The 18,927-nt window shown below is 48.1% G+C and overlaps 1 protein-coding gene across 1 annotated transcript in view; it reads right to left on the bottom strand.

Moving 5' to 3' along the window:
• Positions 1-18,927, bottom strand: part of STIP1 (stress induced phosphoprotein 1) — a 275,508-nt gene that overhangs the window by 71,840 nt on the left and 184,741 nt on the right. Inside the window, exon 9 of the mRNA XM_069243209.1 lies at positions 276-372. Within this exon, the coding sequence (XP_069099310.1) occupies positions 276-372 (97 nt within the window). The remainder of the gene's footprint in view (positions 1-275; positions 373-18,927) is intronic.

Raw genomic sequence — 18,927 nt, 5'->3', positions numbered from 1 at the left:
TCGTATATCAAACTACACATCAAAAGTTCCCTATAAAAGATGCAATTTATTCATGTTTAGTGCATGCTGTACTTAAGAACATCCATTAAAAAAAGATATTTACCAAACATTTCTCCCCCTTCCCCATATTCACCACAGTGTAACAAAGAAATAGTTGTCAGCAATCCATTCAAATTCAGTTGTGCAGTCCAGCTCCCCACACATAAGAGGGGTGTTAGATCAAGTAATAAAAAGAGAGGCCTGTACTGAATGTCTTGTCTAAAGAGAACACATACCCTTCTGGAAACACTCATTGCCCTTGTTTTTTTCCTCTAGTGCCATTTCAGGGTTGATATAAGCCAATCTCTCTTGTTCCTTTAAGATCTTCTCAGCCTGCAACGGATAGGAGATACTTAATATCCATTAGACCACTCTGTGTGCTGAAATATTACGAAACATCTGAATGTCAAATTCATACACATAAACACACTATCATGGAAAATAAGATTCTTGGTGGGTGTGTGTGGTGAAGGAAGACGGGATGAAGGGGGAGGTTCTGTCACAATTTCCTACTCTTTTAAGAAGGCAAGTGAAGATACATTTTATTCGGCGTCTAATACACTGTAGGTAAGAAATATAAAGTATGTGATTTCTCTGCATTTGTATACTTAATAGAATCATAGGATTTGAATCACTCATCAAGTTTTGCTCTTAGAGGACATTTTCAAATTTTATAGCGTGTGTGCCTTAAGTGCTCACGCCTTGTCAAGGAGAGGGTTGCATTCGAATTGATTAAAGACAAGTAAAAAAAAAAATACCTGTTCTAGTTAACCAGCATATTAACATTTACTGAATCCATGAACCAAATACCTGTCTTCAAGCAGGAGCCATCCTTTTTTATTACAAGTATGTATGTACTCACAGACAATGTTGGAAGTTGGATTACTAGTAGGGGTAAGAATGCACCTACCACCAGCAATAAGGTCAGCAATGCAATACAAGGTTCAGTCAGGATTCAATACATTAGCCCAGTAATTCCCAACTGGTGGTCCGCGGACCCCCAGGGATCCTTGACACATTCCTCACGGGTCCCCAGGCCTTGGCCGGCACGACAAACATGTGCACGTTATTATCTTTATTACATTTGTCCAGCAGTTTTAAAAGCACTGCAAAGTTCCTCGTACATCCTGCAGCTATCAGGCAAGAATAAAACTTCTTTAAAATCGCACCAAAATGTCAAACATCCAACAGAGGGAACCAGAGATATGAACTTTTAAATATTAAACACTATCTAGTGTTTAAAAACCTATAGCGCCAACTTGAGACATCTGGTCGCACTTGACCGGGACAAAGTCAAAGTTTGAGGCCTACTGCGATGTAGCCCTGGTCGAATACACTAAGCGGGAGGCCCCAGTTAAGGTTTTACCTTCAGACTTGGAAACTGTTCTGGAGGATTTTCTCTCACTGTTGTGCAGTCCCCTCCATCAGGCACATTTCAATGTGACATTGTCAGACTGCCTCTCTGTAAGGCCCCCCATCAAATCCTGAAGTCTGGAGCTTTCAGCAGGGCGAAACTGAAATCCAGGTTGGGTCATGGTTGAAAGTAGTCGGCTTGACTCTTGACGTTGGGTTGGTCCACTTCCTAAAGTTGCTCCAAACTTCTCCAGAACTCTGGAACTTTTTCCTGAACTTCCCCTTTAAGAGTTCAACAAGTCCAAAACACAAGTCCAAAAGGCATAGAAGCCCCGAGATGGCCCTTGCAAGTTTGGACCTACAATTCCCAAAATACACTTGGCCAAATCCTTAAAAGTCCACTGGATGCACTCCAGGCTGAGGACTTTTTGAATGAGATGGGGCAGGAAAGCTATGTTAACCTGCTGCTTTCAGAGAGTCCACTCCTTAATTATTTTGGAAGCAAGGAAAAAGCCTCAGGGCTGAAGTTCCCAGTGTGCAGCAGAATGAAAATGTCACTTACCCAGTGTACATCTGTTCGTGGCATCAGTCGCTGAGATTCACATGGTATGCATGAGCGCTCGCCATCTGGTGTTGGGTCGGAGTGTTACAAGTTGTTTTTCTTCGAAGAAGTGTTTTCGAGTCACGGGACCGAGTGACTCCACCTTCTGTGCTCATTGCGCATGGGCGTCGACTCCATCTTCGATTGTTTTCCCCGCAGAGGGTGAGGTAGGAGTTGTACTATAGTAATAGTGCCCGCGCAATGAAAAATGTAAGTATGTACCTATTAAAGGATTAAGTAATATATATACAAATGTACAAAAATTGAAGGTAACTTCTGAACTGCTACAGGCTTCCGGGGAGGTGGGTGGGTCCATGTGAATCTCAGCGACTGATGCCACGAACAGATGTACACTGGGTAAGTGACATTTTCAGTTCGATGGCATCTGTCGCTGTAGATACACATGGTATGCATAGACTAGTAAGCAGTTAGTTCCCCATAAGCGGTGGTTTAGCCTGTAGGAGTAGAAGTTGTCTGAAATAGAGTTCTTAATACAGCTTGACCTACTGTAGCTTGTTGTGCGGATAGCACATCTATACAGTAGTGTTTGGTGAATGTGTGAGGCGTAGACCAAGTGGCTGCCTTACATATTTCTTGCATTGGGATGTTTCCTAAAAAGGCCATTGAAGCACCTTTTTTCCTTGTTGAATGTGCCCTGGGAGTAATGGGCAGTTGTCTTTTTGCTTTAAGGTAGCAGATTTGGATGCATTTAACTATCCATCTGGCTATACCTTGTTTTGATATTGGGTTACCTGCATGAGGTTTTTGGAATGCAATAAATAGCTGTTTAGTTTTTCTGATGTTCTTCGTTCTGTCAATGTAGTACATTAATGCTCTTTTGACATCTAATGTATGTAGTGCTCTTTCAGCCACAGAATCTGGCTGTGGGAAGAATACTGGTAATTCTACCGTTTGATTTAGATGGAATGGAGAAATAACTTTTGGTAAAAATTTTGGATTAGGTCGTAGGACGACCTTATTTTTATGTATTTGTATAAAAGGCTCTTGTGTTGTGAACGCTTGAATTTCACTTACTCTTCTTAGAGATGTAATGGCGATGAGAAAGGCAACTTTCCAGGTGAGGAATTGTATTCCGCAAGAGTGCATGGGTTCGAAGGGTGGGCCCATGAGTCTTGTTAGAACCACGTTTAGGTTCCATGAAGGAACAGGTGGTGTTCTTGGTGGTATAATTCTTTTAAGCCCTTCTATGAATGCTTTGATAACTGGTATCCTATACAAGGAAGTTGAATATGTAGTTTGCAGGTATGCAGATATTGCTGCAAGGTGTGTTTTAATAGAAGAGAAGGCTAGCTTTGCTTTTTGTAAATGGAGCAAGTAATTTACTATATGTTTTGGAGTTGCCTCTAGTGGTTGTATCTGATTATGATGGCAGTACCAAACAAATCTTTTCCACTTACTTGCGTAGCAGTGTCTAGTGGATGGCCTTCTGGCCTGCTTTATGACTTCCATACACTCTTGGCTAAGTTGTAAGTGTCCGAATTCTAGGATTTCAGGAGCCAGATTGCTAGATTCAGCGATGCTGGGTCCGGGTGTCTGATCTGTTGGTTGTGTTGCGTTAACAGATCTGGTTTGTTGGGCAGTTTGATGTGTGGTACTACAGACAGATCTAGCAGTGTTGTGTACCAGGGTTGTCTTGCCCACGTTGGTGCTATTAAAATGAGTTTGAGTTTGTTTTGACTCAATTTGTTTACTAGGTAAGGAAGGAGAGGGAGAGGAGGAAAAGCGTAAGCAAATATTCCTGACCAGTTCATCCATAGGGCATTGCCTTGGGATTGCTTGTGTGGGTATCTGGACGCGAAGTTTTGGCATTTTGCGTTCTCTTTTGTTGCAAATAAGTCTATTTGTGGTGTTCCCCAGAGTGTGAAGTAGGTGTTCAGAATTTGTGGGTGGATTTCCCATTCGTGGACTTGCTGGTGATCTCGAGAGAGATTGTCTGCCAGCTGATTCTGGATCCCCGGAATAAACTGTGCTATTAGACCAATTTGATGGTGGATTGCCCACTTCCATATTTTTTGAGCTAACAAGCTTAACTGCGTTGAATGTGTTCCTCCTTGTTTGTTTAGATAATACATCGTTGTCATGTTGTCTGTTTTGACAAGGATGTATTTGTGGGTTATGATTGGTTGGAAAGCTTTTAGTGCTTGAAAAACTGCTAATAATTCTAGATGATTTATATGCAGTTTTGTTTGATGTATGTTCCATTGTCCTCTTATGTTGTGTTGATTGAGATGTGCTCCCCACCCTGTCATGGAAGCATCTGTTGTTATTACGTACTGTGGCACTGGGTCTTGGAAAGGCCGCCCTATGTTTAAATTTATACTGTTCCACCATAGAAGCGATAGGTAAGTTTGGCGGTCTAGCAACACCAGATCTAGAAGGTGACCCTGTGCTTGAGACCACTGTGAGGCTAGGCACTGTTGTAAGGGCCTCATGTGCAGTCTTGCGTTTGGGACAATGGCTATGCATGAGGACATCATGCCTAGGAGCTGTAGTATTGTTCTTGCTTGTATTGTTTGGTTTGGAGACATGTGTTGAATGACCCTGTTGAAATTGTGGATCCTTTGTGGAGTTGGCGTTGCTACTCCTTTTGTCGTGTCTATTATGGCTCCTAGATATTGCTGTACTTTGCTTGGCAGAATGTTTGATTTTGCAAAGTTGACGGTGAACCCTAAATTGTAGAGGGTTTGTATGACTTGATTTGTGTGGTTTGAGCATTGTGTGAGCGAACTGGTTTTGATTAGCCAGTCGTCTAGATACGGGAACACATGTATTTGCTGCCTTCTGATGTGTGCAGCGACTACTGCTAGGCACTTTGTGAATACTCTTGGAGCGGTTGTTAAACCAAAAGGCAATACTTTGAATTGGTAATGTATTCCTTTGAATACAAACCTTAGATATTTCCTGTGTGATTGATGGATTGGTATATGGAAATATGCGTCCTTGAGGTCTAGGGTTGTCATGTAGTCGTGTTTTCTGAGCAATGGTAACACTTCTTGTAGTGTGACCATGTGAAAGTGGTCTGATTTGATGAATGTGTTTACTACCCTGAGGTCTAGAATTGGTCTCAGTGTTTCGTCCTTTTTTGGTATCAAGAAGTACAGTGAATAAACTCCTGTGTTTATTTGTGTGCTTGGTACTAATTCTATTGCATTTTTTTGCAGTAGTGCTTGAACTTCTATCTCTAGAAGTTGTGAATGGTATTTTGATAAATTTTGTGATTTTGGTGGTATGTCTGGAGGGAATTGCATGAATTCTATGCAATAACCATGTTGGATAATTGCTAGGACCCATGTATCTGTAGTTATTTTGTCCCATGCTTCGTAATATTGATGTATCCTCCCCCCCACTGGTGTTGTGTGGGAGGGGTGAGTGACGTGTGAGTCACTGCTTGTTGGTAGTGGTTTTGGGGCTTTGAAATCTTCCTCTATTCCTAGGAAATTGCCCCCCTCTATACTGGCCCCGAAAACCTCCCCTGTACTGTCCCTGGTAGGTGGGCGGTGCGGACTGTGAGGTGCTAGCTTGTGTGGCCTGACCCCGAAACCCTCCTCTAAAAGGTGTTTTGCGGAAGGTGTTATAAGATCCTCTGCTCTGCGGGGAGTAGAGTGCGCCCATGGCCTTGGCAGTGTCAGTGTCCTTCTTGAGCTTTTCTATAGCTGTGTCGACCTCCGGACCGAACAGAAGTTTCTCGTTTACTGGCATGTTAAGCACTGCCTGCTGAATTTCTGGCTTGAATCCAGACGTTCTGAGCCATGCGTGCCTACGGATGGTAACCGACGTATTAATGGTTCTTGCGGCCGTGTCTGCTGCATCCATGGAGGAGCGTATTTGATTGTTGGAAATGTTTTGACCCTCCTCAACAACCTGTTTTGCTCTTTTTTGCAGATCTTTTGGGAGATGTTCAATGAGATGCTGCATCTCATCCCAGTGGGCTCTGTCGTATCGCGCTAGCAGCGCTTGTGAATTTGCGATGCGCCACTGGTTTGCTGCTTGGACAGCAACCCTCTTCCCGGCTGCATCGAACTTCCTACTTTCTTTATCTGGGGGAGGTGCATCCCCAGAAGTGTGTGAGTTTGCCCGTTTTCTGGCAGCCCCTACCACCACAGAGTCTGGTGGCAGCTGAGAGGTGATGAAGACAGGGTCCGTAGGAGGCGCCTTATACTTTTTGTCCACCCTAGGCGTCACTGCCCTACTTTTAACTGGCTCCTTGAAAATGTCCTTTGCATGGCGTAGCATGCCTGGGAGCATCGGCAGGCTTTGGTAGGAGCTGTGGGTTGAGGAGAGGGTGTTAAATAAAAAATCATCCTCCACTTGTTCCGAGTGTAGTTCCACATTATGGAATAGAGCTGCTCTAGCCACCACTTGTGAGTAGGCTGTGCTGTCTTCCGGTGGTGATGGCCTAGTTGGGTATGTGTCTGGGCTGTTATCAGACACTGGTGCGTCGTACAAGTCCCACGCATCCTGATCTTGGTCGTCGTGGCTCATGGCGGTGTGAGCTGGCGAATGTGACGGGGTGTAAGTTGGCGAAGCCGGAGTTACAGGTGGAGGCGAGGGAGGAGGTGTTACCTTTTGTGTTGTTTGTTGCTGAGGAGTAAACTGAAGCGTTCTCTTTCGTTTGACAGGTGGAAGGGTACTGATCTTCCCAGTCCCCTGCTGAATAAAGATACGCTTTTGCGTGTGATCCACGTCAGTGGATTGCAGTTCTTGTTCAAATCTATGTTTCTTCATTTGAGAAGACATAGAATGCTCTTCGGTATAGGAGCCGGAAACAGGGTCTGGTGTCGCTTTTTTCGGCTCCGAAAGCCCTGTCGATTGTTTTTTCGGCTCCGAGGTAACCTTCCTCTTTTTCTGTGCCGAAAATTCTTGGCCTCTATGGTCTTCGGCGCCACTGTCTCGGCGTCGATCGGTGTCGACACCGAACTCTCGGTGTCGATGCTTCTGTTTAGCACTCTCTCGGTCCCGAGGAGGCTGCGTGCCGGTGTCTCGACCGAAGTCGGACGATCTCGACACTGAATGGGCCTTTTTCGGTGCCGATTGTTGGTCACCGAGAATTTGGGTGGAGCCATGGCCGGTTGGCAGTGGCGTCCCCTGGGCCTTCTTTCCTTTTTTAAGGTTTGATCTCGACGTCTTACTCACAGTTCTTGTAGAGTGTAGCTCGTCGGAGTCTGAATCCTGGATGGAAAAGGATTCCTCCTGTTCTTCTTCTGTCTCGAACTGTCGACGCTCTTTTGGCGTGGACGCCATCTGCAGTCTTCTCGCTCGACGGTCGCGCAGAGTTTTTCGGGACCGGAACGCCCGACAGGCCTCGCAGGATTCTTCACTGTGCTCGGGTGACAGGCACAGATTACAGACCGAGTGCAGGTCCGTATAAGGATATTTGTTGTGGCATTCGGGGCAGAATCGAAACGGGGTCCGATCCATCGGCGTTGTCCTCCACGCGGTCGGGCCGACTAGGCCCCGACGGGGTGCCGAAATCTACCCCGAAGGGCACCGAAGCGCTTCGATGTTCAACGCGTCGTCGTATGTGTCTATCTCTAACCGGATCGCAACGATACCGTCGAAAATCTTCCGTCTTCAGCTATCTTTCCGTTCCGAAACTCGGAGCGACATGAACACGTCCGAACCCGATGGCGGAAAGAAAACAATCGAAGATGGAGTCGACGCCCATGCGCAATGAGCACAGAAGGTGGAGTCACTCGGTCCCGTGACTCGAAAACACTTCTTCGAAGAAAAACAACTTGTAACACTCCGACCCAACACCAGATGGCGAGCGCTCATGCATACCATGTGTATCTACAGCGACAGATGCCATCGAACTTAGTGTTTTAAATAGCAATTCTTTGGGGCGCACACCATGGTTCCAGCAGGGCAGTCCTTCTCTTTGCAGTTTAGGCAACAGAGTGGAATTGCTATGCAGCTATCACATATTTATTCAATGATCCAGGCTGACAACCATGGAGGAATTTCTATCTAATGAGGTACAGTGTGCTCCTCAAAAGCATGACAGGTTCCTCCAAAGTGTGGCATATTCTTATTCCACAAAACACTGCATTTTAAAATTCAAGATGGGATGTTTCCTCTCCAGGAGAGGGGAGCAATACCTGGCTAAACCAACATACTGGTGTGGCTCATTTCTATTAACACTCTCTCCAGACCTTTTTCAAATTACATTCCTGGGCCTGTCATCTTGCTTGGGGGTACAGCGAGAGGGGGTAGGCCTACCTGGCAGTCCTTACAGTCCTGTTCTCTTTGAAGCACAGTTTGATTTACCCAGCTCCCTTTCTGGCCTCTTCTCTGCAGCAGCAGACCTCCTCCCACCAGATAACCTCTGCTCTATGCAGGCCACATATCACCTCATCAAAGCAGCTTGGCTAAGCCTGGTCAGCCTTAATCAGGAGCGGCTGCTAGAACACTGGATTTTGGCTCACAGAAAATAAAGTCCTATAATTTATCTTCTGTATAAGTTATGATGCATTCAACAGTGGCAAGTAGTTGGATTTATTATTATGAATCTTAAGTCCCTGAAGGGTGTTTTTAGCTCCTTCCAAGCAATATTTATACTTAAAGTATTCCAATGTCTGCCTACGGAGCTAAGTATATACAATGGGCAGATTTCCCCTTACCAGGGTATATAAAACATATATTTTATAATATCCCTGCTTATAGTTACATGGCACCCCACTTTTGGGGCAGACCGGGGAGGCTTCAGAGGTGGCATATGTAAAAAATAAGGTATAATACCACTATGAAAGTATCTGTAGTTCCAAAGTTGAATTTGCGTATATTTTACTTTTAAGGACGGTCTGCAAAGCAGGGCTGCCTTTAAAAATGACAACAGGCAGCACATCAATATACATTCCAGTGCAGGAAATCTACTTGGCCTCTAAACCTCCCTGCCCTATTATATACTAAGGACTTCTAGGTAGATTTAATCCCCTTTACCTCAATATATAATAGGGACTTACAAGGGTCTATCATTTCCAATTGTAATTATACCTAATTACCATATACCTTTTTAATCAGTGCACTAACCCTGGGTCTGGTTAGCAGAGCCCAAGGCACCCTCAGAGTCATAAAACCAGTACCTTAAGCATAACGGGGGCAAGAAGTGGGAGACACTGCCAAAATAAGAGTGGTTTCTTGCACTTACATTCACATATCTAAATCAAAATAGTTTGACCGTCTACATTCTTTAATTTACAGCTCCTCATTTTTTTTTTGTTTCAGACAGCAAGACAAATAGACAAAAGGCACAAAGGCAATGCTACTCAAACATTAAAAAAAACTGAAGTGCCTTTAAAAGTCCAGGACGGCCCCTTCTCATCACGGGCACAGTAAGACATTTCACTCTTAATACCTCACAAAGGCATATGCTTTATCTTAATATTTTCCAAAAATACCTCAACCTCTGGAGGACAAACCCTTCTCATGAAGGAAAAGGAAAAGCTGTGTACCACTTAGTCTCCATTCATATCTGTGCCTTTGTTGTTAAGGCAACGATTTTTGCCTCTTTTGATCAAACTTGAGCAAACATATTTGGAGGGTCGTCTAAGAGGGAGACATATTTGATGCAAGTCATTCAAACTTTTAAAAAGTTAGAAGGGGACTCCCAAAATAGTTTTTCCACTTATTATCGAAGGATTCTGACCCGAGGGTAGGTCGCTCCCCCTGCCGCTGCAGCTCCACCAGCCCAGGCTCCTGACACCTCCCAGCAAGACCTGCTAAAAACAGTAAGTACTCCCCCCACCCAGCCCCTCGCTACTCACCTCTCTTCTCCTGTACCTCTGTCTTCTGCCTTCCGCTGTCTTCTCCAACCTCTCTCCGCACCTCTGCTGTCCCTCTTCCCTTTGCTCTCTGCTCCTCTTCTGCAGCCCTCTTGCTGCGTGTTCTGCTCTTCCTCGGCCCGCTCCTCTTCCTCACCGCGTTCTCTTCCTGCTTCTTTCTTCATCTTTGGTCTTCTTCTGTATTCTTCTCTGTGTTTTTCACCTGTGTTCTTCTTTCTCCTCTGCACCCCGACCTGCGTGTTTTTTTTTCTTTCTTCATCTGTGTTCTTCTTTCTTCCCTGCACCCCGTCCTGCGTGTTCTCTCTTCTTCTTTGTCCTTCTGTGTTCCTCATCTGTGTTCTTCTTTCTTCCCTGAACCCCGTCCTGCGTGTTCTCTCTTCTTTCATCTGTGTTCTTCATCTGTGTTCTTCTTTCTTCCCTGCACCCCGACCTGCGTGTTCTTTCTTCATCTGTGTTCATCTGTGTCTCTTCTCTGTCCTCTGCACCCCGACTGCGTGTTCTTTCTTTCCCCTCTGCTTCTCAGGTCTCTCCTCTGCTGCCTGACTCCTCTTCCTTGACTCTTCTCTCCTCTTCTTTACCTTTCTTCTTGGCTCTCCTCTCTTCTGTTCTTGACTCTTCTCTCTTCTGTTCTTGATTCTTCTCTCTGTTCTTCCTTACTCCCCTCCACCTCTGTAACCACCCCTCCCCTATCTTTCTTCCTTACTCCCCTCCACCTTTAACCCCCCTCCCCTATCTTTCTTCCTTACTCACCTCCACCTTTAACCCCCCCTCCCCTATCTTTTCTCCCCTCTGCCCTACCTGACCCCCCCACCCTCCGCTTTCCCGCCGCCACCTCCTGCTCGGCCCCGCCCCCCCTGCTCCCATTCGTCGCCCCCCTCCTGCCCCCCACCGACCCCTCCCCACCCCCCTCTTATGGCGGCCGCTGGCGCGCCAAAGGCAAGCCCATCTGCGCCCGTCCGCGTCTGGACCGCACCCAGCGCCACGACCCCTGGCCCCCAGCACTCCCAAACCCCGCAGCACCGCTACGACCCCAACACCCTCCACGCCCTCAACCCAGGGCGCACCAGCACCTGCTTCCAAGCCAACCCGAAACGTACCTGTAAGGAAATGCCTCCTTGGCATGGTTACCCCCTGACTTTTTGCCTTTGCTGATGCTATGTTTTGAATTGAAAGTGTGCGGAGGCCTGCTAACCAGGCCCCAACACCAGTGTTCTTTCCCTAACCTGTACTTTTGATTCCACAATTGGCACACCCTGGCACCCAGATAAGTCCCTTGTAACTGGTACCTCTGGTACCAAGGGCCCTGATGCCAGGGAAGGTCTCTAAGGGCTGCAGCATGTATTATGCCACCCTAGAGACCCCTCACCCAGCACAGACACACTGCTTACCAGCTTGTGTGTGCTAGTGAGAACAAAATGAGTAAGTCGACATGGCACTCCCCTCAGGGTGCCATGCCAGCCTCTCACTGCCTATGCAGTATAGGTAAGACACCCCTCTAGCAGGCCTTACAGCCCTAAGGCAGGGTGCACTATACCATAGGTGAGGGCACCAGTGCATGAGCACTGTGCCCCTACAGTGTCTAAGCAAAACCTTAGACATTGTAAGTGCAGGGTAGCCACAAGAGTATATGGTCTGGGAGTCTGTTTTGCACGAACTCCACAGCACCATAATGGCTACACTGAAAACTGGGAAGTTTGGTATCAAACTTCTCAGCACAATAAATGCACACTGATGCCAGTGTACATTTTATTGTAAAATACACCACAGAGGGCACCTTAGAGGTGCCCCCTGAAACTTAACCGACTATCTGTGTAGGCTGACTGGTTCCAGCAGCCTGCCACACTAGAGACATGTTGCTGGCCCCATGGGGAGAGTGCCTTTGTCACTCTGAGGCCAGTAACAAAGCCTGCACTGGGTGGAGATGCTAACACCTCCCCCAGGCAGGAGCTGTAACACCTGGCGGTGAGCCTCAAAGGCTCACCCCTTTGTCACAGCACCGCAGGACACTCCAGCTAGTGGAGTTGCCCGCCCCCTCCGGCCCCGGCCCCCACTTTTGGCGGCAAGGCTGGAGGAAAAAAAGAAAACAACAAGGAGGAGTCACTGGCCAGTCAGGACAGCCCCTAAGGTGTCCTGAGCTGAAGTGACTCTAACTTTTAGAAATCCTCCATCTTACAGATGGAGGATTCCCCCAATAGGATTAGGGATGTGACCCCCTCCCCTTGGGAGGAGGCACAAAGAGGGTGTACTCACCCTCAGGGCTAGTAGCCATTGGCTACTAACCCCCCAGACCTAAACACGCCCTTAAATTTAGTATTTAAGGGCTTCCCTGAACCTAAAGATTTAGATTCCTGCAACAACAAGAAGAAGGACTGCCTAGCTGAAAACCCCTGCAGAGGAAGACCAGAAGACAACTACTGCCTTGGCTCCAGAAACTCACCGGCCTTTCTCCTGCCTTCCAAAGAACTCTGCTCCAGCGACGCCTTCCAAAGGGACCAGCGACCTCTGAATCCTCTGAGGACTGCCCTGCTTCGACGACGACAAGAAACTCCCGAGGACAGCGGACCTGCTCCAAAAAGACTGCAACTTTATCCAAAGGAGCAGCTTTAAAGAACCCTGCAATCTCCCCGCAAGAAGCGTGAGACTTGCAACACTGCACCCGGCGACCCCGACTCGGCTGGTGGAGAACCAACACCTCAGGGAGGACCCCCGGACTACTCTACGACTGAGTACCAAAACCTGTCCCCCCTGAGCCCCCACAGCGCCGCCTGCAGAGGGAATCCCGAGGCTTCCCCTGACCGCGACTCTCTGAAACCTAAGTCCCGACGCCTGGAAAAGACCCTGCACCCGCAGCCCCCAGGACCTGAAGGACCGGACTTTCACTGCAGAAGTGACCCCCAGGAGTCCCTCTCCCTTGCCCAAGTGGAGGTTTCCCCGAGGAAGCCCCCCCTTTCCTGCCTGCAGCGCTGAAGAGATCCCTTGATCTCTCATTGACTTCCATTGCGAACCCGACGCTTGTTCTAACACTGCACCCGGCCGCCCCCGCGCCGCTGAGGGTGAAATTTCTGTGTGGGCTTGTGTCCCCCCCGGTGCCCTACAAAACCCCCCTGGTCTGCCCTCCGAAGACGCGGGTACTTACCTGCTGGCAGACTGGAACCGGGGCACCCCCTTCTCTACATTGAAGCCTATGCGTTTTGGGCACCACTTTGAACTCTGCACCTGACCGGCCCTGAGCTGCTGGTGTGGTAACTTTGGGGTTGCTCTGAACCCCCAACGGTGGGCTACCTTGGACCAAGAACTGAACCCTGTAAGTGTCTTACTTACCTGGTAAAACTAGCAAAAACTTACCTCCCCCAGGAACTGTGAAAATTGCACTAAGTGTCCACTTTTAAAATAGCTATTTGTGAATAACTTGAAAAGTATACATGCAATTGAAATGATTCAAAGTTCCTAATGTACTTACCTGCAATACCTTTCAAACAAGATATTACATGTTAAATTTGAACCTGTGGTTCTTAAAATAAACTAAGAAAATATATTTTTCTATACAAAACCTATTGGCTGGATTTGTCTCTGAGTGTGTGTACCTCATTTATTGTCTATGTGTATGTACAACAAATGCTTAACACTACTCCTTGGATAAGCCTACTGCTCGACCACACTACCACAAAATAGAGCATTAGTATTATCTCTTTTTACCACTATTTTACCTCTAAGGGGAACCCTTGGACTCTGTGCATGGTATTCCTTACTTTGAAATAGCACATACAGAGCCAACTTCCTACAGTACCCTTCACTTGCCACACCTGCAAACTCACCTTCCACCGCGAAACCACCCCGGACGCCAGCCCACGCTCCAACAGCCACCTCAAATGCATCCTGATCAATGCACGCTCCGTCCACAAGCACGCCATTGAACTTTGGGACCTCCTGGACTCCACCGGACGTCGCCTTCATCACTGAGACCTGGATGAACGCCTCTTCGGCCGCCGACATCGCCATCCCCGACGGCTACAAGATCTCCAGGAGAGACCGCACCAACCAAGTCGGTGGAGGATTCGCCATCGTCTTCAAGGACTCCATCAAAGTCACCACCTACACCGAAGACACCCCCCTCGCCGCCGAACACCTGCACTTCAAGATCCACACCGACCCCAGGACCACCCTCAGAGGAACTCATCTACAGACCCCCTGGACCACGCGCCCTCTTCAGCGACTCTATCACTGACTTCATCTCCCCACACGCCCTTGCCTCGCCGGACTACATCCTCCTCGGTGACCTCAACTTCCACCTGGAACAGAACAACGACCCCAACACCACCGCCCTGCTCGACAACCTCGGTCTCAAGCAACTGGTGAACACCCCCACCCACATCGCTGGACACACGCTCAACCCCATCTTCTCCCCCAGCAACCACGTATCCTTCAGCCACTCCTCCGTAATACACTGGACCGACCACAGATGTGTCCACTTCACCTTCCGACGCAAGACTCGCCACCTCCGCACACAATCCATCCCACGCCGACATTGGAACAAAATCCCCGCGGAACAGCTTCTCTACACTCTCAGCAACAACCAACCCACCTTCTCCACCGACCCCAACGACGCAGCCCTCAGCCTCACGCATTGGATCACCAACTGCGCAGACAACTTTGCTCCCCTCAGACGCCTCCCAAGACAGACCAACACCAAAAAACCTCTCTGGTTCACAGACGCCCTCAAGGAATCTAAAAAAAACCGGACGCACCCTCGAGAAAGCCTGGCGCAAGGACCACACCGCAGATAACATGGCCGCCCTCAAGAACGCTACCCGCGAACACCACCAACTGATCCGCGCCACCAAAAGAAATTCCTTCACAGACGGACTGGACAAGAACACTCACAACAGCAAAGAACTCTTCAACATTGTCAAAGAGCTCTCCAACGCCATCACAAGACCTCTGCAACTCCCTCGCCACCTTCTTCCATCGTAAGATCACCGACCTACACGACAGCTTCGGACACCAGACCCAGCCAACCACCACAGAACCTACAACCTCAGCCATCACCCTCAACGCCTGGACTCACATCAACACGGAAGAGACCAAAGCCACCATGAACTCCATCCACTCCGGTGCCCCCTCAGACCCCTGCCCACACTTCATCTTCAACAAAGCCGACGACATCATCGCCCCCCCATCTCCAGACCATCATCAACAGCTTGTTTGCTTCTGCCACCTTCCCCGAGAGCTGGAAACACGCAGAAGTCAACGCCCTACTGAAGAAACCTACGGCGGACCCCAGCGACCTGAAGAACTTCCGCCCCATCTCGCTCCTCCCCTTCCCTGCCAAAGTCATAGAGAAGACCGTCAACAAGCAACTTACCATCTTCCTTGAAGACAACAGCCTACTCAACCCCTCTCAGTCCGGATTCCGAGCCAATCACAGCACAGAAACCGCCCTCATCTCAGTCACAGACGACATCAGAACTCTGATGGACAACAGAGAAACAGTCGCCCTCATCCTCCTCGACCTCTCGGCTGCCTTCGACACTGTCTGCCACTGAACCCTAATATCCCGCATCCGCTCCACCGGGATCCAAGGACAGGACCTGGACTGGATCACCTCCTTCCTCTCCAACCGCTCCCAAAGAGTCTACCTCCCACCTTTCCGCTCAGACCCCACCGAGATCATCTGCGGCGTCCCACAAGGCTCCTCGCTCAGCCCGACTCTCTTCTATATCTACATGAGCCCCCTCGCCGACATCGTACGGAAACACAACATCAACATCACCTCCTACACCGACGACACTCAGCTGATACTTTCCCTCACCAAGGACCCCACCAGCGCCAAGACCAACCTGCAAGATGGAATGAAAGACGTTGCAGAATGGATGAAACTCAGCCGTCTGAAACTGGACTCAGACAAAACGGAAGTCCTCATCCTCGGAAACACCCCGTCCGCCTGGGACGACTCCTGGTGGCCCACGGCCCTTGGCACCGCACCAACCCCCACAGACCACGCATGCAACCTCGGATTCATCCTGGACCCACTTCTCACCATGACCAAACAAGTCAACGCCGTATCATCCTCCTGCTTCCTCACCCTCCGCATGCTCCGAAAGATCTTCCGTTGGATCCCCGCCGACACCAGAAAGACCGTGACCCACGCCCTCGTCACGAGCCGCCTGGACTACGGCAACACCTTATACGCAGGAACCACCGCTAAACTCAAGAAACGTCTGCAGCGACTTCAAAACGCCTCCGCCTGCCTCATCATACCTCGCAACAGCCACATCTCCGCCCACCTGAGACACCTGCACTGGCTTCCCGTCAACAAAAGGATCACCTTCCGACTCCTCGCCCACAAAGCCCTCCACAACAAGGGACCCGAATACCTCAACCGTCGCCTCAGTTTCTACACTCCCACCCGTCAACTTCGCTCCGCCAACCTCGTTCTCGCCGCCGTCCACCACATCCGCCGAACCACGGCAGGTGGGAAATCCTTCTCCTACCTGGCGGCCAAGACATCGAATTCCCTCCCCACCAACCTCAGGACCACCTCGCATTCCGGAGGCAACTCAAGACCTGGCTCTTCGAGCAGCAGTAAACCACTTCCCCCTAGCGCCTTGAGACCCTCACGGGTGAGTAGTGCGCTTTATAAGTTTTATGATTTGATTTGATTTTCAATTAGAATATTTATTTAAGCATTTTACTCTGAAGCTGCTGAACAAATGGACCCTTAATTTATAATGGAGAGTGGCTATTAGGGCAAAATGTGAGTGCTTAGTGTCCTAAAAAAGTTCATGAACACAAACTGGCAATGTGGACAACTGACCACCAGTCCACATACAAAGTACACGAGCACAGGACTCTAAATGGTTTTACTATCATTTAAAAAAAATAAAAAAAAATAAAAAAAATCGTAAACACAAGAAAAACAATAGAAGAAATGAAAAAAAGAAAAAAAAAAAACCAGCAAAGGCTGGGTGACCCATGCTACATTATTGGTAACGCAGAGTTGTGAATAAACCTGCCTACTTACGAATAGTGGTTTTTGCCTTCCGCAGCCAAGCCACAGCCACGACCAAATGGACTAATCACCATCTCCACTCACCTTGCCAAAGGAGACTGGAGGAGGGGAGGGGAGGGGAGGGGAGGGGAAGGGTAGTTTCAGAGGAGGGGTGAGTTTCTTTACCTTACCCACCCAAACACCCTGCCCTTATTTGTCATATGACAATTATATAAACAGGGTGAAGACACCGCCTCCCACCAACCTTCAAAACAAAACTCTGGTGATTTGCACAGTTCATTCACCCTTTCCACTGACGCTTCTAAAGTGTGGGGGAGCTCTTATTTTCACCACCAATCACTTTGTCTTAGAGTGAGATGGAAACTCTCCAATACTTCCACAGCATGCTGGGAGAGACTACTGGCCCGGTACTGGAGTGTGGGGTTGTGATTTTAAGGGTAAAAAGTGGGGAGGTAGGGCGTACACGGGGTGTAATGGTGCTGCTGCAGGTGGGCACCTAAAGGGTTACAGTAGTTGGGTGGAGGGTGGTTGGGGGGGGGGGGGGTTTACAGAGGTACTATGGGAAATAGATAAAATAGATAAAAACTGTGTGTGATGTGTGGGGGGGCATTGTCTGCAGGCACAGGGAATATATATAAATGTAGGGGGCACAAATTACCTCGTGTGCCAGAAGGTGGTGTGGCGCAGCTCTGCAGTGACTGTCCTACCATGGAAAGGACCCTGGAAGCACATACAGCTGCTACCCCTGGCTGCACCATCAAACACAGGGGCCTGCCTTAATCAGAACTGACTGTGTGCAGGACTTTAAATTGGGACCACTTCAAACATGCAGAAAGACTCCATTCCATGGAGTTAAAAGGGTGGAGGGCTGGCGAGGTATCTGCTGAAGCTGACCAGACCTATATTAATTAGAAAGGTGTGACTTACCCTCAACACTAACTCTGTGTCTTCCAACCTCAATGATGATCTAGCCTGGCTACCTTCCATTACCGTGTTAATGTCCTTACCAATAATTATGTCCACCTTCCCCCTTTCCAGGCGAATGGTTTATTATGGTTGTAATGGCATAGTAAGGAACACTTCTTCTCTATAATACAAAGAAAGGGTGCCATAACTTGTTCTTTTGTTTTTAGGTCAAGCCTAGGCAGCGTGCAAGCGCTCTGTTGGCATGTTGTAATCTACATCTGTGGGCTTTCACCATGTCCATCTCAGACCTCACTTTCACTTGTTCCTTGGCCTGCCTTTCCAAATTCCCTTGATGTAACAGGTAAATGCTTTAGGTTTCTCCCACCTGGGGGCTGCTTTGTTACCGTCTTCGAGACGGACTCTGTTACATGAATTATTACACGACCGGCCGTATACCTTAGTGTGGTGCACTAGATTTTTCTTTCGCCTTGCTGCTTTGCGCTGTGTTGTCATATGTGGTTTCTTCCTCTTCCTTGTTTTGGGCATGCTGTTTCTTTGTGGCGTCTGCGCACAAAGGCTGCAAGCTGGAGGGAGGGTTCTTTGTTTTTTTTTTTTTTTTTAAATGTTCATATAGTGCAAACTTGATTGGAGTGCTTTACATGATTACGTGAATTATCATATAGCGCAACCTCGATTTGAGGAGCGCTTTACACGAGTACCACTTAACAAGCTTTGTAATTGAAAAATACACAAACTGGAGCATAAAAAAAACAGAAAAAAGCCACAGAAGTTCTCAAAGCAGCTCTCCCGGCACAGCGGCAGAGCCAGTACTACAAAATTCACTGCATTCAGGAAACTCGCCCCATAATGCTTTGCGGGGAATTTCTTTTTCCACACGTTTTTGCCCATAACTCAGCCTGTGGTGGTCCTCCGACGATGGGGGTATAAATAGTAATCGCTCCCACCAGTCAGATTCTTTTTAAGTTCTCTCATGGCTGGACCTTTTGTTTTGCAGCTGGGAGTAGTTTGTGTTTTAAGGCCTTGTTTGTAATAGCATTCTAGTAGGCCTGAAAATGGGTCATGCACTATGCCCTCTGGGGGCTAAATATATGGTTACACTGCATTACTTTCTGCCATTCTGTTTTCATGAGGTTATGCTCTTTATGGGCTGAATATATGGTTACATGACCATGTTTTTCACAAATGTTATTTTTATA

The sequence above is a fragment of the Pleurodeles waltl genome, chromosome 7, assembly GCF_031143425.1.
Source record: "Pleurodeles waltl isolate 20211129_DDA chromosome 7, aPleWal1.hap1.20221129, whole genome shotgun sequence".
NCBI classification, from domain to species: domain Eukaryota; kingdom Metazoa; phylum Chordata; class Amphibia; order Caudata; family Salamandridae; genus Pleurodeles; species Pleurodeles waltl.
This window is presented reverse-complemented; position numbering and strand designations above follow the sequence as displayed.